Source organism: Nyctibius grandis, chromosome 11, assembly GCF_013368605.1.
Source record: "Nyctibius grandis isolate bNycGra1 chromosome 11, bNycGra1.pri, whole genome shotgun sequence".
NCBI lineage: Eukaryota > Metazoa > Chordata > Aves > Nyctibiiformes > Nyctibiidae > Nyctibius > Nyctibius grandis.
Window position 1 is genome coordinate 10,569,417 of NC_090668.1, and position 21,974 is coordinate 10,591,390.

The 21,974-nt window shown below is 38.9% G+C and overlaps 2 protein-coding genes across 3 annotated transcripts in view; one reads left to right on the plus strand and one right to left on the minus strand.

Annotated features, from left to right (window-relative positions):
* APBA2 (amyloid beta precursor protein binding family A member 2) overlaps positions 1-10,966 on the plus strand; it is a 96,598-nt gene extending 85,632 nt beyond the window's left edge. Inside the window, exons 10-13 of the mRNA XM_068410401.1 lie at positions 1,422-1,634; positions 2,454-2,573; positions 8,711-8,851; positions 10,315-10,966. Coding sequence (XP_068266502.1) covers positions 1,422-1,634; positions 2,454-2,573; positions 8,711-8,851; positions 10,315-10,386 — 546 coding nt within the window. The 3' untranslated portion in view covers positions 10,387-10,966. The remainder of the gene's footprint in view (positions 1-1,421; positions 1,635-2,453; positions 2,574-8,710; positions 8,852-10,314) is intronic.
* Positions 10,967-12,719: 1,753 nt separating this feature from the next.
* The window catches only part of ENTREP2 (endosomal transmembrane epsin interactor 2), a 122,928-nt gene continuing 113,673 nt past the window's right edge, over positions 12,720-21,974 (minus strand). The window contains exons 9-12 of one of the 2 annotated variants that reach the window (XM_068410400.1): positions 20,540-21,130; positions 16,327-16,401; positions 15,312-15,406; positions 12,720-13,315 (exon numbers count right to left, since the gene is read on the minus strand). In XM_068410400.1, the coding sequence (XP_068266501.1) occupies positions 13,130-13,315; positions 15,312-15,406; positions 16,327-16,401; positions 20,540-21,130 (947 nt within the window). In that variant the 3' untranslated portion in view covers positions 12,720-13,129. Of the gene's footprint in view, positions 13,316-15,311; positions 15,641-16,326; positions 16,402-20,539; positions 21,131-21,974 lie in introns of both variants that reach the window. The other variant, XM_068410399.1, reaches the window with a different exon arrangement.

Here is a 21,974-nt window from a genome sequence, read left to right on the forward strand (position 1 = left end):
TTTTGGATGTAATGGATTCTTTCTGTACAACAGCCATGTATTCCACATTTTAGATTTCATACAAAAGTCACTGTAATATCGGGCATTCCAAACCAGAATGTGGTGAGTGCAGTTGCATCCAGATTCTGCTTTGTCTTATGTTGCTGCAGTGTGATAGGGATTTGGCCCATGTTCCAAACGTCAGAGTTTCTGTGCTGAGTCCTAAAGCAATCTTACTTGGAGATAACTGCAAATTGCTTAATCCTTCAGTCACAGCTTTCCTACTCATACTCAGAAATTTTTTCTAGCGTTACAGGTTCTTTTGTACAGAGTTCTTGGGAAGAGAACATTTTTCACCTACACCTGCAGATAGAAGGGTTATGATCTGATGTGTAGGTTTATACCTCTGCAGTCACTAGATATCAATAAAGTGTTTTCATGTGCATATAAGCATGACAAAATATTTCTCTACTAGCAAACGAGAGAATTCAGTTGAACAAATCTTGGTTTAACTTAGAATCGGAACAGAAAAACACAAATACATCACATTTCAAAGTGATTAAAAAGGTCATTATTTTTGTGGCACCTTTGTTTTTAATTGGTTTATGAATGTTTAAACAATGACAGAGTTGTGGCATACTAGTTGGTTCAAAGCCTTGATAGACAGCTTCAACAAAAGTCAGGTGGCCTTCATGATGTTCCTGTCCTTCCACATTTGAAAGAAAATAATTCCCAGTATTTTGTGAAAGAGTACGTTCTCTACCTAAACTCTTACTCCTCTTCTGTAAAAGTTAGATATACTATGATTACTGAACAGTTAACATCACCATATTTGAGAAGTCGTCATTTACATTACATCAGCACATCAGGGATCTTAGATTAACATGCTAGGTACAAGTATATTCAATAATATTAATAATAATAATGTTATAATAACAGTAATGTTAACAATAACAACAATAATCAGAGATCATTGCCCGAAAATAAAGACAGACAAACCCTAAGATCAAGAGACAACCTGAGCAGTGATGCCAGAAGTGGAGCTGAACTCAAGTCTGCGTTCCAGGCATTGCCTGAGCCACAAAACGTTGCGGCTTCCCCCAGCTGCCGGGTTCCAAGAAGGATACAAACTTCTTTGGCATTCATTCATTTATTTGGTATTCAGTTCCACCACTTTCTATAGAGTTAACCAATGTGTTAGTTTCTTGCTTATTATAAGGACCTACATGACCTTCAACGAAGGAGTGGAGGATGCCCCTGAAAAGAAAGAGGTACGTGCTATACCGTTCTAACAGTGTTTTTGAAGTCACGCTACTACCTAATGGGAAGAATAGAATTCTTACTGTAATTTGTAGGTGTTATTCAGAAACAACGGAGATGCTAGTGCTCAAATTTGGATGAATCAGAGCAAAAAAACTTTTTTTTTTTCTTTTTAATTGCAGCTCCAGCTAGAAAAGCAGAAGGGAGAAATTCTTGGGGTAGTGATTGTGGAATCTGGATGGGGATCCATTCTACCCACCGTTATCCTGGCTAACATGATGAATGGAGGCCCTGCAGCCCGTTCAGGAAAACTAAGCATTGGAGACCAAATTATGTCCATTAATGGGACCAGTTTAGTTGGTCTACCTCTTGCAACATGCCAAGGGATCATAAAGGTACCCCAAACTTACAACTATATTTTGTAGATCGTAAGTCAGCAGGAATGTTTAATATTCTGACAAGCGACCCTGTAGATTTCCAGCAGATAGGATTTTTCGTACGACTGCAAAAAAAAAAAAAAGTAGTAATCTGTCGTTAACAAAAAGTAGAACTAGAAACAGAGATTCCGGGGTGATAATGTACAGAAATTTAGGTCTGGAGAATTTGACTGCAGCTTTGTTACTGGACTATAACAAACAAGGCCAGGTGTGAAAAACTTGCCTAAATTCAGTTATTTAAATATCTTCAAAGTTTCAGGCTTCCCCACAGCCTCCAAATTAATATCTGAGGATTAAAATCTTCTATGCTTCTTTGGGCTCCATGTAGATGAACTGGATGGAGGCTGGTAGACTGCAGGACAGATCAAGTGAGTATATGAAGATTCCCTAGACACGATGGAATCTCAGAATGCGTTATTCTAATCACTGAGACTAAATCTAATGTCTGTGCAGATTTACCAAGAGCAGCAGCAGCAGGAGATTAATTAGCCAGATGCTGGTAAAGGGCAAGCAGTATTCAGTTTTGTTTCTTCTTGAAGACTTTCCTGAAGTTTCTATAGTAATTAAAGGCAACATTTTGATATGTTAGGTTGGGCCAAATACCTTGCAAAATAAATGAAACAGAGAAATGTATCTCTAAGGTAACAACAGATTTCTGTTAACTCTAGCTGTTCTTTCTCAGATCAGCTGCTTTACACTCTTGCAGTTAGGAAACCACTAACAAAAGAGCAAATTAAGATCCATTTCAGAAATACTAACTTTTGGAATATCTTACAGGGTCTCAAGAATCAAACGCAAGTCAAACTGAACATTGTCAGCTGTCCTCCTGTTACTACTGTCCTCATAAAACGGCCGGACTTAAAATACCAGCTGGGCTTCAGTGTACAGAACGGAATCGTAAGTTTCTGTGCTCAGTGATTGTTTTGGGGTTTTTTTCTTTCTTTTTTTTTTTTCTTTCAAGAAACACACTGAAGTACTGAAAAAATCCTTGCACATGACCTCACTTTTAGTACTGTGATCCCTTAATTAATCAAAACCTTATAATCACATCTCTGAATACTATAATGCAAATGCAGAACACCAGGAGAATCAGTACTGCCATTCTTGAGGGATTTTCCTATATAATACAATGGATTTACAGTCCAGATTATATGGATCAGCTAATTCACGTATAACTGTCATTAGTGTGCCAGAGCTGCAAGGAAGAGTTATAGTGAAACAGGTTTTTACAATTATAACATACTAATCTTAGCGCTCAGATCCTGTTTCTCTTTTTCAAATTTCAGCACACACCCACTAAGACTTCATTTTTCTTGCGCTGTGCATAATTTATTTGGATTACATGGTAGTCGGCAAGGGAATGTAATTGCAACCTCCTCTGCTTAAAGCTAAATGCCTCTCACTACAAGTAATTGTATAGGTTGTGGCCCAGGTATCCCTTGTCTACATGCTGCAGTTTGCCGTAATAGCAGCCAACAGGAGAACGAATGTGGCAGGTAACACTTACCCAAGTGCAGCTCAGAGTCCTCCTCTCATAGTTCTTCCTTCCCAAGCCATTCTCCAATACCTTTCCAAAGCAAACTCCCAACACAACTAGCTCAGGTAGTCACCTGACCTTTCTGGGGGCTGATACTAGCATTAAGGACTGTCTGTAGTGCAGGACCATCACCATCTCCTCTTCCTCCAGTCTAGGAAAAAAAATAATCAGGCTGCTCACACAGAAAATCACATCACAAAGCACTGTGGGCTCTGGTCCCCTGTTCTGTGAAACTCATCAATTGAAGTTGCCAGATTTCTGTGTGCCACCCTTGGACGACTAGCAGGTAACTGTACAGGATATGGTTTATGGATCTTACTGTGCTTTAGCAAACAGATGGCTCATTAGTGGATCTTCAGCTCTGCTAGCCATCTCTAAGTTATTACTGTACCTCAGTTTTAAGTGTTCCTACCTAAGACCACATATCATGTTGTGGTCACAGCAGAGGTTGTTATAAGGAACACCGCTACAAGCCTTGGTCCAACTGGAGGCACTCCGAAGTGGTATCTGCCCCAGGCTGACACCCTTTAGAAGCAGAGGTTTAAAGTATTTGTCATGTTTGGGATTAATGCTCTGACACTTCAGTAGAGAGAGGCCTGTAAAAAAAATACAGAAAAATCCAGTGTGTGGTATATTTCTGTCCTCCTTTGCTTAATCCCCTTTCACCTACGTGTATGTGTATGTTAAGCAGGGATGGTTATTGCTGGTAGTTCACTCTGCTAGCAAATCCCAAGTCTTGGTACAAGACAAGATGTCACAGAGTGTGCCAAGAACAGCATATAACACCGTGTGAGGCATTGATTTATTTCCTGATTGCTATCCTTTGTAAATCTAGTATGGTCAGCTGGTACTATGATAATAAGAGGAAAATATATTAAAAATATATTTAAGGAACAATGAGCAATACTATGGGTTGTTTATCAACTCTTTTAGAATCAGGCCAAGGTGGATTAGAAGCAGCATATCATGTCCTCACATGGACAGAAGCAGTTACGGAGTCTGTGAGACAATCTATTCATCTCATCCCAGCTAATCATCTCCTACATAATTGGAGCCCTAGTTTAGTAAATTCCGCAGACTGTGGTGGTTTTCTTTCGTAGCGTGCTCGCTCCATCTGCTGCTCAGTTGTCATATTCACCACACTGCACGGTCATAATTCATTCCAGTTAAATGAGCAACATTTAGACGACTTCCAATATGAAGTTTACCAAATTCAGCACAAAAATCCTTCTCAGATAACAAAAAAAGAAAGCCTTATAATACATTTCATTTATGAAGAGTGTGTGTTTGAATATGAAAGCCAGTGAACAAAAAGGAGAGGTTAACATCTTTTGTTAGGCTGCTATATAGGCAAGTTTCTGGGCCTGAAAGTCCTTCCTCAGATAAACTCTCTCTTACTTCACTTAACATTTGAAAGTATGACTCTGCAAAGTACGTCTCTCTGGTAGTTTGATCTTGAACTTTTAAAAAGCGGTTTTGTAATTGCCAGCAATTGTTATAAATTATGACAGGATTCAGAAATAATATCCTTATTCTTTGTTGGCTCAGCACTAGCACAGTGAAGAAATAAATGGCTTGCCAGAACGGGTATAATTAACTGTCTCCTACTGCTCTGCCATCACCTCATTGGGCATGCAGCTGGTACTTATTTCTGTGCTCCTCTGAGAGCAGTTTTGCGGTGGTTCCTTTTCAGCCTGCCTATGTCATCTGTGCAGGAGGTACAGCTGTTATATTAGTGAACAGCCCACAAACAGCCTCAGCAGACAAAAGCACTATCTGGGCTGGGTTTTGCTTGCATAGGGTATCAGGAAGATGCAGAGACTGGGCTGCTGCAGGTGAATACACTTTTCTTTGTGTATTCTGTATAATTTAATTAATGCAAAGCCTGAAGTTGTGCTTCATGGAGCACTAGTAGTGCCAGCTTTTGGAAGTTTTAGTTAGGGAACAGCACAACAGCATAAATCAGAGCGTTAATTTTCCAAAATTCCTCTCGCACTAATGATGCAAATATTCTTGTGGCTCTTGAAAGCTACTGATGTTTCATTGCATCTAAGGAATCTAAAATTTGAACTGTAAAACATTAAGAAAAAAAATATTGTGCATATGTATGAAACAAGTATGAATGTTGTGCGATGGGGAGGTGAACATAAGGTGACCTATCGGCCACCTTCTGAAAATCATTGTGCTACACTTCTTTTAAAAGTATGGTATTTAAATACAAGTGGTCCTCTCGTATCACATCATTATCTTGTTTCCTAGATTATTAAAAACCTGTGTATTATCAGTTGTATTTTTACTGCTGATAATGCACCACTTCTCAGGCTAGATCTCAGAGCTCAGACACTTTCTCCAAGATGTGTATCTACCCCATCCCTAGCCTAGCACAGTTCTATCTAAAAATACAGTAAAACTAGATAAAACTTAGCAGAATGGACAGTTTGTTCTTTCTTCCTTGCCTCTGTATTTATTTAAACTGCCTGGGGAAAAAATATACAGGGTTTAAACAGAGTTATATAGGAGATGAGGAGAAATCTGGTTTAATAGGTTACGTTTAAGGTATTTACACAGAATAAACAGTTAGTTTACTTTGCTCTGTTCTATCCTTAATATTTTACTACACAATGGGCAGTTGTAATACAACTGATTGTGAAGCTACTGAATTTTCACATCTGATGCTCTGCAGCTTGTCTAAGACATTGCAGAATCTGTAATAGCTCAATGGATTGAACCAGTACGGTTTACACCTTTTTTTTTTTTTTTCCACCTTTTTTTTCTTCAGTTTACCCAGTAAACAGAGGGTAGGCTCTTGCCTACAAGAAGAACCAGATCCATCGTGCTTTATTTAATAATGTTACAGCTGTCCCCATGTTCAACAAGTACTGCAAGCTAAACTATCCTGGCTGAACAGAATCATATTTGCTTAGTGATACTGCTCAGCTTGAACTTGCCAGCCTAACCTCCCATAGCTCCATTGGCTGGAGACAAAAGTCTTAAGGCTGCTTTGAGTCAGCCATTTGCAAACACAGGAGCCACGTGAATGCGTGCTTTCAGTACAGTATATTTCTTTACATCTGCACTCTGTCTCCAGCCTCCAGGGTCTGTGAGGCTAGGCAGAGCCACTTGGGCTCTGTGTCTGTTTCTCTTTCTACCTCATTCAAATAGTTAATGCTCACAGAAGGGAAGCTGACTCCCTTCCCTGGAGAGGGATCACATTCTTGAACGAAGATAAGAGACAGCTTCCTATGTCTGAGGCTGTTAGAAAGAAGAAATTCACTGATGGTATTAAAAGTGCTTTGAGAGCCACGCAATGAAACGTGCTCTGCATAGATATGCAAGCGTTATCTTTTCCTTTATGCCACTGGGGTGAGAGGTCACATTTCCATTTGTTCTGAGAGCTTTTATTTCAGCTGGCTGTACTGTCTCTATATTTTCTTTTATACTGTGAAAAATATATTTATAGGGTTTCTTTTGGCACATTCTGCTTTTTGTCCTTTCAGATTACTGCATACAATCCCCAACAGCAAGGAGCAAACTATTATTCTAAGTGAGTTGAATTGAGAAGCTTCCTAGAAAAGATCTGTGTAGTACAGCTTATCTTGTCAGCTATATGATTAGAAGGTAGACCTGCAAAACAATATATTGTACATGACTGAAATTCAAGACACAATCCTGTGAAGGGTCCTGATGGTGCCTCTATCCATAAAAGTCCATCAGAAATAGCTTATGAACCCAACTAGGTAAAACTCAGCCACTAATGATAGCATGGTGGAAGGTAAGTCTCACTGCAGGAGAAAGTCTTTTTTCAGAAAGCTGAGAAAGGCCTTTTATAAACAAAGAATAATTGTATATTTTCGCTCCCTGTATCAGACAACCTGAACTTTGAGTAAGAAGTATTTCATTTTTTATAGCATTGTTATTTGTGAAGAGGAATTTAAAAGAAACTGCTAGTGTCATACAGAAAAGATTCTGGTCAACCACAGACAATGTTTCACCTTAAATATATTCCAGCTTGGCCATCTCCCCACATACTCTGTTTCTGAATTCAATTACAAACTCACTGGGACACAAGCCACATCTTATCATACTTGTATTTAGCTCTAAGCAAATGAGCAGATCTCAGCAAATAATAATTCTTGGCATATTGATTCTAAGCATTGACAGTAACTGCAGAAACAGCCATCACTGGATGCTCTAGCACTTATTTCTTTTCCTCCAAGAACAGGTTATTCTCAGTAAACCAAAGGTAAATCTCAGCACTGCTGAGCTCTGCTCAGTTCCAGAGATTCAAGCAATATGTTATCTGCCTTATGTGCTGCCTGCAGCTGTCTAGGCTGTCTGGAACGAGATTTTTATTTCTGCCTGTACACCGCACATGCTACAACCTCAGAAAAATTTTAAGTAGCAGCGTCTGCTGGGACTATGCCTGGTGAACGTAACTCTCCTTGCAGAATTATTCCCCTATTGTAGGGGGCATGAAAGTCAAAACTTGTGCCTAGTTTACTGGTACCTGTAGATGCCAGTCGAAACAGTGGCCTGACTTGCCGCCTTCATCCTAATCTCCCTATGGCCAGCAGCACTGTAAAACCTGGAGAAAATCTGGAGAGCAGAGTGCCCTTTTCCAACCTGCAGAGGCACAGGAAACAAGTTGTTGTACTTCACCATGCTGAGAGCAGCCTGTAAAAAGAAACAGAATTTGCACATTTCATAGACTCATAGAACGGTTTGGGTGGAAGAGACCTTTAAAGATCATCCAGTCCAACCCCCTGCCATGGGCAGGGACATCATCTGCTAGACCAAGTTGCTCAAAGCCCATCCAGCCTGACCTTGTACCCTTCCAGGGATGGGGCCTCCACAACTTCTCTGGGCAACCTGCTCCAGTGTCTCACCACCCTCATCATAAAAAATTTCTTCCTTATATCTTTGTGTCCCTTTTGACAGATCACCAGCTTTCAATATAGAATGTCTGTATGGCATCATCCTTTCCTTCAGCCTAAACTAGTGTTTGTGCAGGGTTAAGGATTAAGCTTTATAAATTTTTTATCCACATATGTGAAGAAAATGCTGTTGTAGATTACTTTTTACTTTACCACTTTTTATATTTCCCATTATTCAGAAAGAATAACGTGGTAGTTTTCAGAAAGAGTCCAGGGTGGCACAGTCAGAAATATTTAAAAATCACTTTCGTCTCCTATCCTGACAGTACATAAAACTTCCCTCTTCCCCTAGCTCCACTTTTTTGCATGGCTGCTACCTGTATCACTGTGTTAGGCATTTATGTGTTCCCAGCCCAGGAGAATGAAAATAAAAATTGTAATTTGCAGAAATTTTGGAAAACAAACCAAATCAACATTTAAAAACTCACAGTATTGCTTAATACTTTCCACAAGTATCTTCTGGAATCCTTACAGTGTCACCACTCATTCGTATGTATTAAATCCTAGTAACTGCTACATTATGACCTTGCTAAATTTTAATAAACTTCGCTTTCTCTTTGCAGATTTGCAGCTTGATGCGAGGTGGAATAGCTGAGAGGGGAGGAGTAAGAGTAGGACATCGTATTATTGAGATCAATGGACAAAGTGTTGTTGCTACTGCTCATGAGAAGATAGTACAAGCATTGTCTAATTCAGTGGGAGAGGTAAGAAAACAATTAAAATACTTTATCAAGGAAATAAAACTGTTGAAAGAATATATTTTTCAGTTGAAAAGAGTGTCTTAACATAGTATTAAAACCACCACCTTAAGTAACCTGGAGTTGAGCACTAATAACAATTAACAGAACATTTTTTGAGCAATTAAATGCACATTCATTGCATTTTTCCACTCATTTTCAAGAGCTCTTGGCATGATTCTGAACCTTCAGCCTACTGTTTGGATTAAACCAGTCAATGAAGGGAAGAAATCACACAAGCATGTTAGCTATGAAAATGTCTCTTGGCTTCTCACTACAGCATCTGCCGTAGAAATAAATTAATATTCAAAGAGCTGAGAGATTCAAATTGATACGTATTTTAATAATTTCATTTCCACTGAACATTTCCAACTTACCTTGGGAATAAGTTATCTCTCTCCAGTACTTTTCGAGAAATCAGCAACGAATGAACGAGATCCTCCACTTTGTCAGGATCCCTACTGAATTTAGCGGTAGTATCACACACAACCCTGGCCAGATCTTCCACTAGTTCCTTTGCCAAAAATCAAAGATAACTTGTTTTCCTGTGGGAAACGATACTTGAAAAATAATACAGAGTACGTGCACGTTTGCAGGAACAAAGCTGTAGATTTCAATACAACCTCCATGCCTTTGTGGTACCTCTTCGCTGCCTAACATCTCACTAAACATACGAGGACAGCATGAAGCTTTTTTTTTTCAGCATGAAGAGACCAAGTTACCAAGGCAGCGTATGGCTGCTGAGGGTCTGTATTAGCATTAGGTAATGTTTACCTTCCTTCCTCTTGCATTGTCTGATAGGTACTTACAGCTGTTATTACATTTCTGATACAACTCTGATCACCTGATGCCTTTAATCCTGTTAGTCTGTAAAATTCCTCTGACACTTACCACAGTACTCCTTGTAGAAAGAACTTAAATACACTAGCCATGAGAGAATGTGTTCCAACAAACTCTTGATTTGCATTTAAATATCAGGTGCTAAAGTCCAGGTTTTGTGTTCAGAGCATCATACTCCAAATAGAAAATATGTACAAAATGACAGCTCCTCAGGGAAGGAAGACAGAGGAAAAAAGGCTAAGTTCAGTTAATACCAGAACAGCAGAATGAATTTTCAGACGTTTGTGCTGCTGCTTTTTTAAGGGCTGTAACTGGAGTAGGGTACAACAACAGAAAGTGTTTAGGTGTCTTTTTAGCTATATGATGTTGCATCCTGTCCTTGTCATTTTAAAAACACACACAAAAAAGCAAAGACAGGAAACCAGCTTGTTAGGACCAGAGAACTTTGAACTGAAAACTTTGGTAACATTCACATCTGTAGAAACCAGGACAATAAATGCACTTAGGCCACGGGGAGAGACAGATTGGGCCTGATGGATTATTTTAAAGCAGTAACAGTTCTGTTAATTTCTGTGTAAATCAATTGACAGATTCACATGAAGACTATGCCAGCTGCCATGTTCAGGCTCCTAACTGGACAAGAGACACCCCTATACATCTAGCATGCGACTCTCTTGCAGCAAAACAACTAAACAATTCCATCAACGCTGAAGCCCTCAGAGCTGAAGAGAATTTTGTATTTTGTACGAATGAAAGGCTTTGAAGCTGACCTGAGGACTCCGCAACAAGGAACAGACAGGTGTCTCTGCCTTTTTCTCTCCTTCCTTTTTATTTCTTTGCCAAAAAGCGATGAGAAGGATGGTCAAGGACAGTAATCACTGACAAAAATCTTTGTAAAACATTTAAGTATTTTGCAACATCTTCTAAACCCTTTTCTCATAAAACTTAAAACATATTTATTTGTAACCTTTACGTGGAGTGATGTGTGTATGTCTGTCTTGTTTGATAACATGGTGAATGTGAATATTTGATGAATGAGACTGCAGGAAATGGCAAAGAGAAGCAAGTAGAGAAAGTTACGGCTGCCTCCAGTTAAAAAAAAAATCCCAGTCCCATAAAGTGGTCCAATACTGATGGCTTTGCATAATTTTAAAACTGGTGCTGAACAGATAGTATTTCAGGGGAAAGGAATGTGTGCAGTTATAACTTTTAGATTCTAATGTAAAGAAAACCACTGTAGTACTTGGTATTGTTATGACAAGTGTAACCTCTTTGGCAAGGTGTGAACATAAACATGTAACAAGTGTTTCATATGCTAAATAAAGAATAATTGCCACAAGATTAAAATCAAAATATTTATTTAGAGACATATTTATTTTTAATGCTTGTGATTTTTATGATTTAACAGTGTTATTTCATGGATAACTTATTGTACAGGTTGTGTAAGTGTGTGTTGGGCTGGGGTTTTTTTTTTCTTTAATTTTTGTGTCTTACCTTTTGTTTGTATTAGCTCAAAATGGGAAAGCCATGCTTACCTGTTTCTGTCTTTTATAAAGCATTCTTATTCCTAAGGCAATGTGTTCTGAATGTAAATCGTTTTGACAAATAACCTAGCACCATCAGCAGTATTAGAATGTGTGCAGATAAAAAAAAATAGTAGTAAAGTTGTATTCCTTATGAGATAAATGTTAATTGGTGTAACTTTTAGTCTAGATTTTTTTTTTTGGGCCAAGGCCTTGAAGAAAATACACTGTGACTTAAGAAGCCTTACCGTGCAGTAACTAAAGAGCTTTAGATGACTGTACTTCAAGGAGTAGTGTGTTGCATGCAACTGACCTTAGGAAAGAATTAACCTACTACCACAAATAAATCTGAAATAATAAAGGAAGCTTGCTTATTTTGTTTGTTGTGTAAGTTTACGTAATAAAAACATCCAAGTAGAAGATCATTTAATTCTTCATCTAAGTGCAGTTGCAAAGGTCACAGATTTTTTTTAAAAAAGGAATTAATCTCTTGAATTAGGGATTTGTGTATCATTATTATCATGAGAGTAGATGCTTTCAATTAGCATACCTTGTTGCCACTGGGTGTCACTGTGACTTCACATCAATACAGAAGCATGCTATAATTAAAATACATTCAAACGGATGATTCTGTAAAACTTAAACTACCCATCTTCAGCTACATTCCTTTGTGACCTTTTCACAGGATGTCTGCCCAGCTCAGAGTGACACAAATGAAACCAGTATATGATTAAACCTCAAATGGAAAATAACGCTACTGACAAGCACTGCTGCAAAAAAATTAAACCGCTGAAACGTCAGTCTGTGGTAGGCTCTTTATGAGAACCTTTTGTTTAAAGCCTTTCCAGTTTCTTCTGAGAGAGCCAGGATGAAGCTTGTACTGGAAGATGTTGCCGGCAGACATGTGTTTATGCTGGTAATCAAATTAGTGTCAATGATATTTACTTTTTGGTTTTTTTTCTTTTTTTTCTTTTTTTTTTTTAAGATCAATGTTAAATAAATCATAAATGCAGCAGAACCACAAGGACATGTTTTAGTAATACAATTATCAAAACTACTAATTGGAGTGACAATTCTTTTCGAAAAAATGTTCAAGGCTCTGGTAGACAAAAATTCATCCAACTTCCTATCAGTTGGCGTTTGTAAAAGTCTGTGTGATCTGCTTTTTGGAAATGCAGAATTTCAAAGACTTCGTCCCTAATGCATCTTTGGTCACAGTTTGCAGAGTACTAAATGTCAGTTGTCAATAGCATACGCTACTCCGTTAATAAACTCATGAGCATTCAGAACAAAGCAAAACCAAACCACACTGCAGCCTTTACTATAATTTAAAAGGGCAACATGAGGGCTGGGGGGAGCAGTTTTAATAGGACAGATCAGTTAGCCTGGCGTGAAAGACACTGGAAAAATGGATTAGAAGCAGCACTGTATCTGCGTATGAATCACCTTTACATTTCTATCCAAATCAGCTGTTGAAAAAGCAAAGTCCAGAAATACTTTTTATTAAAACACTGATCATAGTTAAAACACTTTGAGGTACATTAAATAAATACAACTTTTAAGTTGTACAGCCGGTCTCTGGCGGTTTTGCAATGGTTTTCAAGAAATGCTAGGCAGCATCAGTAGCATTTCTGTAAGTACAGTGAAATAAACGCATTTCTGGTTGGGAAAACATTTGTTATGACTTTACTAATAAATCAGTTAAAATTTTGCAAAAAATCAGGGCTGAAATTTACATTCAGAAAAACAGGTGTTCCTGCTGTTGGAAAAAAGTGGAATTCCAAAGGAAGACACTTTTTAAAGTCATCCACTACTTGTATTTCTCCCAGACGTGGTTTCTTCCTTAATTCTCTTTGCTGGAATCACATACCTGCGAATATTATCAAAGGATGGTCTCCCGGCAAACTCCAATTAAACTGTGAGGCCTGTCCCGCTCTAAACTGCGAGTGATATGGGACCTACGTAAGAAGGCAACTGGAGAGCTCAGAGCACCGCAGCTCTGAAGATGAAGATCTTCTTGAAGTCGCTTTCTAGAGGTATTCACATTCTGCTGGGAACTTGTAATTACCTGTTAAAAAGGGCAGGAATGGAGAAGGAAACACGGAGAAAACAGGGTAAGAAATGTTTTCATTTAGAAGGGTCAGTGCCTGAATATCGTATCGTTTCAGTTATCTAATGATGGAACTCTCCCAGAGGACATGTGTGTTTCTGCAGCCATCCAGAGTCCCTCCCGCTTCTCCAGTTCTTACAGCTGCTCAGGGCCGAGTACTGGCCACTGGAAGGCACAGTCAGGCTTGAAAGGCATCAGGCCTCCTCTCTGTACTGTAGTGGTGAATCAAACAAGTATTAGTTTCTCTATACGAATGGAAAGGAAACCTGTGGAAAGGGCAGCAGCTCTGCCTTATCATTGACAAATACAAGTTTGGAGCAAATTAAACCCGTGGTTCTTGTAGGAGAAAGAGATGCTTCACTAGCTTTGCTGAGGGTGGAAGAGAACTAAAACCTTGCAAGCCTCATAAACAAACATTTTGGTGTTAATAGAACTGTCAAGCTACTTCACAAATCTGAATTATGCAACTATTTTAGCAAAAAATTCTGTGACTTAAGTAGATTGCTGGGATGCCCTGGACTTTCACTAATTAATAATGGTTTTTGCCTGAAATAAAAAACTACTAAAATTATTTCTTTAATGTGAAAAAACTGTATGTCTGCCTGGATCTAAGAAATCCACACAGGATAAAAATTGGGCCATTGGTTTCTGGTTTTATGATCTACATAAACACTCAACATTTTTTATACTGTTTTGTTTTGTGAGAAACTATGTTTTTTTCATTTAAAGAAAATTGTTTTCAACTTGCTAACCTTGAGGACTTAATGACTTATAAATTTTGTAAAGCAATAAAAATGTTAAAATTTAATTCCATACTGACTCTCTTAAGTAGGTCATGATAGTACTGCTTTTCTACCCACGTGACTACAGAGGTAACTGATACGGTGCTACTTCTTTGTTCTACTTCATAGTTAGCAAGAACAACCTTGCAGCAAGCTTTATTAAATGCTGTGTGTTTCCTGCTACACATCACACTATCTCACATGCTGTTTTAAGTGTTATTACATCCTGGTTTGATACTTAGCCAGTTTCCCTCACTTGGGAATCAGCAGATGAATACCACAGGAATTACAGTATCTCCGAAGAGGGGGAAACAGCCCCCAAGTGAGTATCCTCAACTGTCTGTCCAGCTCTGTGGAAACCCTGCAGGCAACCCGAATGTGGTTCGTGCTGAGAGCATTCTGCTTTCCAAATCTAACAACACAAAAGGAACTTAATTTCTATAGCTATCATCCTGGTAACAATACTAGCAAGAGGCGATTCATCACCTTTCTTCCTGCAAAAAAGATTAATTATTAAACATGTATTAGCTAATAAAAGTTGCTGCCACTACTAATTCCCTTGTTTTATAGGATTTCTTCCAAGCCTCGTGTCTGTTTTATTCTCAAGGTGAGAAGATGCATTATTCCTTTGTCTAGAAAAGCACATTTTCTCAATTCTTTTCCTCAAAAATAGCAAGGGTCGTTATCATGCATCTAGCCAGGAGTAAGGGTAACTGCACTGTTCTGCTTTGATAGATGGTGGCCCTGCTGGTGCATCTACCCATTCGTTTCAGCTAGTAGCTTATGCTGTACAAATACATGTGTCTGAAAAAACAACAGACCCAAGTCAGTTCTGTTGTATCTCCATATACAAGCACAAATTCATGTATGGAACCGTCACAGGTGCAGAAAGACGCTGGAAATAAGAGAGGATGATTGTCAATGTCTAATCAGTTCCCTATAGATCTCCTAGGGTATTACTGGGTCCAGCTGAAGAATTTTAAATGCATTTATGAATGCTTCAGTGTAAAATGCATTGCTGCCCAATAAATATTCATTATTTCTTACTAAAGCCATGTTACTATAAAATAACTTCTGTAGGAATTGTCTGAAGTACTTAAAACTGTAAAAACATTTAAATAGGGTATGTGTCTGTCACGGCTGAACAAATCTTTAGAACTTAAATGGCCTACCTGGTCTATAATATTGGCACTGAAGATGGCTTCTTCCATGTGTCTCTCATCAGATTTTATTACTGATCGTATGCTGTTCACTACGTGACGTACTTCTGGAGGGAGATTACAGTTTGAATGTTCCAAAAATTTTGCCACTAAAATTTTTGTGTCTTTATAGGCCTTAAGGTCCACTAAAGAGTGTGGTCGCTCTTTTGAGACTGTATGCAAAGCCTTTGGCTTTCGGTGTAGATCCATTTTCCTCGTATCCCGCTGTTTTCCAGTTGGTAGGAAACTGCTCAAAGAATGCTGACAAGCAGAGGCAGCCATATGAGAAGCAGAAACAGGAACTAAAAAAGGGGGGGAAGAATATCTTTAAAGTAATGTTAAAAAAAAAAGAAAAAAAAAGGAAAAAGGCAAAACAAATAGAGTCGTGAAAGTTTTTACTTTGTCATAAAACGTCTGGTTTTTCTGAAGAATAACAAAAACATGTAATCAAGGAAACATTGCAAAATGGTATTTAACCAGGGGTCAAGAATAAGACTCTTTCCCACGACCAAGAAGGGCTGCATTTAGGATGAGTGGGTGGGTAATTAGAGTACTTCATAAACCACAGACATTTGTGTTACCTCTACTTTCAGTGACTTCAGTTGACATTAATGGCAAGGGGAAACACCAGCTACTCAGTGTTACATATGTAACTTGTAATGTTTTAGGCCTGCCCGCCGCCCACCCCCCATCCAAATAAGGATAAAGTTCCCCTTATTTCTAGGCGCTGAAAATTATAAGCGGTGAATAATACAGGAGAGATTAGTAAGAAATACGGAGAAAGAAAAAACGCTGAACTCTGAGGACTTCATTCACAGCAGTTATTTTCACTCAAAGGCTGGTTCCATCAGCATTGTACATCATATATGTATTCTGTTAGTAAATGATTTTTCTGCCCCAAGTTTTCTAGAGCTTCAGAAGCTTTTAATTCTTTTTAAAACAAAAGAAGGAAACCCATATGATCCTGCTTTAGAAAACCAATCCTCACCTGTGTCTGATGTAGCTGGAGAGAATCCTGCATCTTGACGCTGGCTACATACAGGAGTCCAGGCACAATTATCACCTTTAACCAAAGAGAGAGAGACAGAAAGAGCACAATCAACCCCTGCTATCCTCTGCCCAAAGCAAGGAAAAATACATGGGAATCTTTCATGATCTCCTTTACAGAATGAAGTTACTCAGAAGAAATACTACTTTCAAGATAACCATTCATAAAGAGAAGCTACCATACACAGAAATGTCCTATAAGCTGTTAAATAAATACAAATAGAAAGATACACTTCCTGCTTGATGGTTTCCTCTCTGCTATACAACTATCAAATCCTAAATATTCCAGGCCTAAGCACTGAAGCTATGGAAGGCTCCCTGCCAGGGCAGATCTCAGGCTTTCCTGTATTTCCTTGGCAGATGGAGTTTATCTTGGAAAATGAGCAAAACAAGAAAGATTAATCCCTTATTTCTACAAAACCAGCATTTTATTCAATATTTCTGTCTCCTCTTTTTATAGATTCTCGTTCTCTGCAGGACAAATGCCCTCCACCACTGATTAAATGAATGGGGAGGTGACCACTATGGTTACTGATGATCCAATCAATACCAAGTGGTTACAGAGCATCTACAAAGAGCTCTGGACACAGTTGCCTTCTAATGACAGCATTTCTGGGACGCCAGCAGAAGGATCTATGATGGTGAGATCACACTATACAGTAATTACCAGTGCAAGTCTTTTTGATTTCAAGCTTGTGACAGTCAAGATGGAATAAAGCCTCACATTTATGCTAAGGCTGTTTACATCTGTTTCCAAGACTGAAAACGATTTTGAACTTCTAGGGAGATTAGAAGAGGTTTTCTTCCATATCTTCAGGGAAAGTTTATAATGAAAAGCTGGTATAATCCTCTCTGGTAGAGTGAATAATTAAATGAAGGAAAACAAAGGTAAGATGCTACAACCATAGAAAATCTGTAAGAAATTAAGAGACAGCTTCTATTCTGTCTTTAATTTGCTTTATTATGCTGAAGTACTGCAACACATGAATCATGGCATGCCTATTAAGGGGAGACACTTCAGAGGTTCTGTCTTCCCATCCACAATCATACTGCTTAATGTACTTGGGGCACAGTCAAAACTACACCGCTAGGTTATCCTGAACTATCTGGAACACAGACACTACAATAATCACTCAGGCCTAATAATAACCCGTCTAGCCACATAGTCCACCATATTTGATTACAGACGAAGTTTATTGTAACAAACGTCAGTACTAGAAGTTGATTTTGTCCTCCTTTGCTATGATAAACTTTACGGGGAAAAGACAGAAAAATGTGCAAACTACTCATTTATAATTTTTTTTAAGAGGGAACCGTTTCTTAGATTATATATGAACCCACCATACTTACATTGTCCAGGGACTACCCAGTGACTACAAAGGCACCTATTAAACTAAACTTTCATCTATAATTTCTCTACTAGGAATGGCAGATATTTCAAAACAAAGAAACAAGCTCACTTTCAGCATTAAAGGATTAATGGGAGAATTACTGACTATACATACCATAAAGACCCCCATCATGCCAAGATGTGCTTGAAGCACATGAATTGTGTTTTATTGACCTAGAAGCCCAGAGTTTTATGTCAGTGTTAAAATTCCCAGATTACTGATTTATTAGATTTCATTGCTGTTGTGTTACTACGCTGTTGCACACGTGCAACATCCCTGTGTGAAATAATTTATGTTCCAAACCATGTGCAGTGCAATTACGGTAGCATTCAAGACCCATTTAACAGAACTCTACGCAGTAACATTCAATGTTGTGCTTCTAAATCTCTTCACATTGACTTGTATAGGGAGGTGAATCAGAAGATAAATTAATATTTTTCTTGAAGTAGAAAGACCGTGTCCTAAGACAAAACCAAACCCCACTTAGCAATCTGACCGCTGGATTTTCCCATTTGTGAACGTGCCTGAAGCTCCCCCACCCCTCAGTTCTCCAAAATCGCAGTACGTCTTTAACATGAGTTATTAGTATTAACAATACGTAGTTAGAGCTCTGTCTTTCATATGGTCAGTCTATTTGACCAGTTGTTGTACTCCAGGACAATTTTAAAAAATAAGTGTATGTTACTGAAAAAAAAAAACCAAACACTTTTTCTTCTGGGTTGGTTAGTTGATGGAGCTCAGTTGCATATCATTCAACTCTACAGATGTATTTTAAAATTCTGCTGTGAGATCTGTATACCAATAGCCAGTCTAGATCAAATGCCTTTTTAAAGTTATAAAGACTCTAAAGAACTTCAGCTGTGTGTCACAGCTTCGGAAAAATAAGCTTCAGGGCTGCTACAAACAGCCGGTACATGTTGCTAGAATTGCGCTGCTTCTAACCTATGTATGATTTCCCAATAAAGTTCAACAAAAAGTAGAGGAAGGGGAAGTTGTGTGATGCTGTGAAAACCTTCACAGAATAAAATTTTGCAAACTGTAGTTTGCCAAACATATAAATGAAATACGCACATCTAGACTCGCGTGCTTCTCTTGAAGATTTCATTTTAAGGAGTGCTGTAGGCAGCAAGGAATGGCAAACTAGGTCAGCACAAACACGTTCCCTCTGTGTTATTTCTTCTCTTGCTCCCCCCTCTCCTGTGTGTATATTAGTATCTCTAGAACCACCTCTGCTCCTTTATTACAATCTTTGCTAAGCCCAGTGACATCTCAGTAATGTTCAACCCGTGTCCCTCAACTCAAGCAGGGCTAAGAACTTGGAAATTAGTCAAAATAATTCCCATAATGCCACTCCTCCAGAAAAGATGATGGACATATTTAGGACATGTTAAAAAGGAAGGCAGAGCATCTGTTCTAGCAGGTGTCCCAGCAGTCAGCTAGAACACGTAGATACGGCTGCCTACAGTAGTCTCTCTCTCAAACACTTCTCAAAGAGCATATGGAGCACAACATGGAAAACTTGCAGAGCGTGATCCAGAAGAGAGAGGGCTGTTCTTCTTGTCTTTGGCACATTAGAAAGGATACAGAAATTCCTACTTACTGTCTGCACAGCAGCTTCATAGCACGTATATCCTAGCAGAGTAAATTTCATAAAATAAATGCAGACTTCTAGATTAAAGATTCACTTTTCCCAGACAGGATGCTGAGGCTAAATTTCTAAAGGCAGAAAACATTCAATTATTGAGCTAAGTATGAAGTCTCTGAAATTCATAGCAACAGAATAATGATGCAAAAAGCATAATAGAACCAACACATTATCTTCCTAAATGGCACCAGCTATTTCAGCATTCTGTCTACTTCTATTTTGAGCTAGTCACACGATTCTTCCCCTAGATCCCTTGGAAAGCCCAGTGAATGCACCTGGAACAGCACAATCTACAACATCTTACAAAGCGCTTAATCTTTACTTTCAAACCACTTCTCCAGGTTACCTCTTTGCATCTCCCTAAATAGCTTACATCCTTCTGTAAAGCCAGCACTTTTCAAATGCTTTAGACAATTCTACATCCTTGCTATTATTTGATCAAACCATTCTCTACTAATTGAGACATTTCTTTCCCACTAACAAGCAGAGTTTTACGAAGATACAGTGTTCAGCTAACAACTTCTCTCCTCTTCCCTACTTGTCTAAACGGAGATTCATATCAGAAGATGCTTATCCACAACAGTCACAAGCTTTCCTTTTCATTTATCATCTTGCCCTGTGCCTCATCTTCCATTTCTTTGTCCTTTAAAACTTTTCACCGTACAGTCCAACTTGCCACTACACAGTCACACTGCCTCTGACACGCACCCATACTGTCAATGTCAGTGTCACCTTCAGGAAACACAACCTGCTGTATTACAAGCGTGACAGCTCAGTTAATCATTTCCCAAACGGACCCCAGCTACCATTCAACTTCCTAGTTTAGCTTCTCAATATAACAGTAATAGAGAGGTGGAAGCATCTACTCAAGAGATGGCTTTCTGAGCACTGCAGAAAGGCTGGTACAATTTAGAAAACCCAAAATTAATTTCACTCTGTCACTTTCCCAACTTCCATTCTTCTTAAAAATCTAGAAAATGTGCATGGAACTAAAGCCTTCACACATAACTCAACCCTCACTGGAATGTTTCATTTAATTTCCAGCGGCACCAATTGCTGCATAAATCACACACCACTCATTTGTTCCGTGCTCCATCAGCCTGTGGTACTACACCTACCTTCTGTATACGACGAACACGATACCGGGTCACTAGTTGATCGGACTATATTTGAAATTCGGTATTTCGTAACGAGGTGCTGCTGGCCAGCACGCTCGCAGCCGCTTGCATATGATGAAGTGTTTGTGGGCCCAAAACAGGGAGACGTCTGGGAAGGGACAGGAGGCTGGCTGAAGACCGCACAGCAGATTTTCTTCTGCTTCAAAGGCGGTGTGGCATTGCTCTCTTGAGCAGAACTCTGCAGTTCTCTTTCTGAGGGGCCGAAATTCTCTGAGGAACAGTTTGATGTCCTGCCATGGGCACAGTTCTTTTCTTGTCCTTGAGACCTGTCTGTAGAGGCTCGGCTGTGGGAACTGTCATCCTCGTCAGGAAAACCCTCTGAGCGAGTTCTGTGGAACCTGCAGTGGGTGCTGTAATCCAGAGTGCTGCAGCTCTGGTCTGTAGCCCCTTTGGGGGTTGTACAGTAGGAAGAAGTATCTGCAGAACGGAGAGATCCTTGAACTTCCAGTGAACAAAGATCTTCAGAGGAGCAGCTATGGTCTGGGATATCGACAGCCTCAGAGACCATCAAAGAGGTGCTCTCAACAGAAACTGCAAAACAAGAGATTCAGAGAGAAATAAAGACTTCTTGCCCCTCTCCCATCCCGCCCCCCGCCCTGTTTTCAATATACTGATTTAAATTTAGTAATTGGCAAGTACGTCAGTAATTACTCAAAAGCTTTCGGAGGACAGAATGCCAAAGCAAAAAAGACTGAAGTCATTTACTTGTTTCTAGTGTCCTTCAGTAAAGATAATTTGTGCTGTCCTCGAGCATTTTCTTCAACTAATAAGCATGCTTGAGCACTGATACCAAAGTATTATCTGTAACTACATTTGGACATGAACAGCTCTCTACTGGTTTCTCTGATAAACAGCGTGAGATTGCCTGTGGTAGAAAAAGTATAACTTCACACAAATACTGAAAGAACATGGCTCTGATCACTTCTAAACCTATCACTGCTCAGTACTAGCTTTGCACCTAACACTTTCTAATCAATCATCATTTCCCTGAAGCATGTACCCAAGTTCTTTACAAATGAGAATTCACCATCATATAACATCTCTGGCACACAAAATATGTGACACACACTTCCAAAGCTAAACTTTCTACGCAAGGTCACATAATCTTTGAAGCCCTTTGTATTAAAAATTGAGATTGTTATCACTTCCTCTGTCATATCTACAAATATATGTTATGGATGAAAATAGCCCCTTGTGTGAAAATAAGTATTTGGCTCTGCATTATTCCCAAAGTCATGACAAAAATAAAGAAAATAAAACTAGATAATCCAGGCTTCAATAATACAGATAACACTCTTCCCATATCAGACTGGAATTCCTTAAAGTCCTACATCTAAGATCAAAATATTTACAAAATAGAAATCACAATTCTATT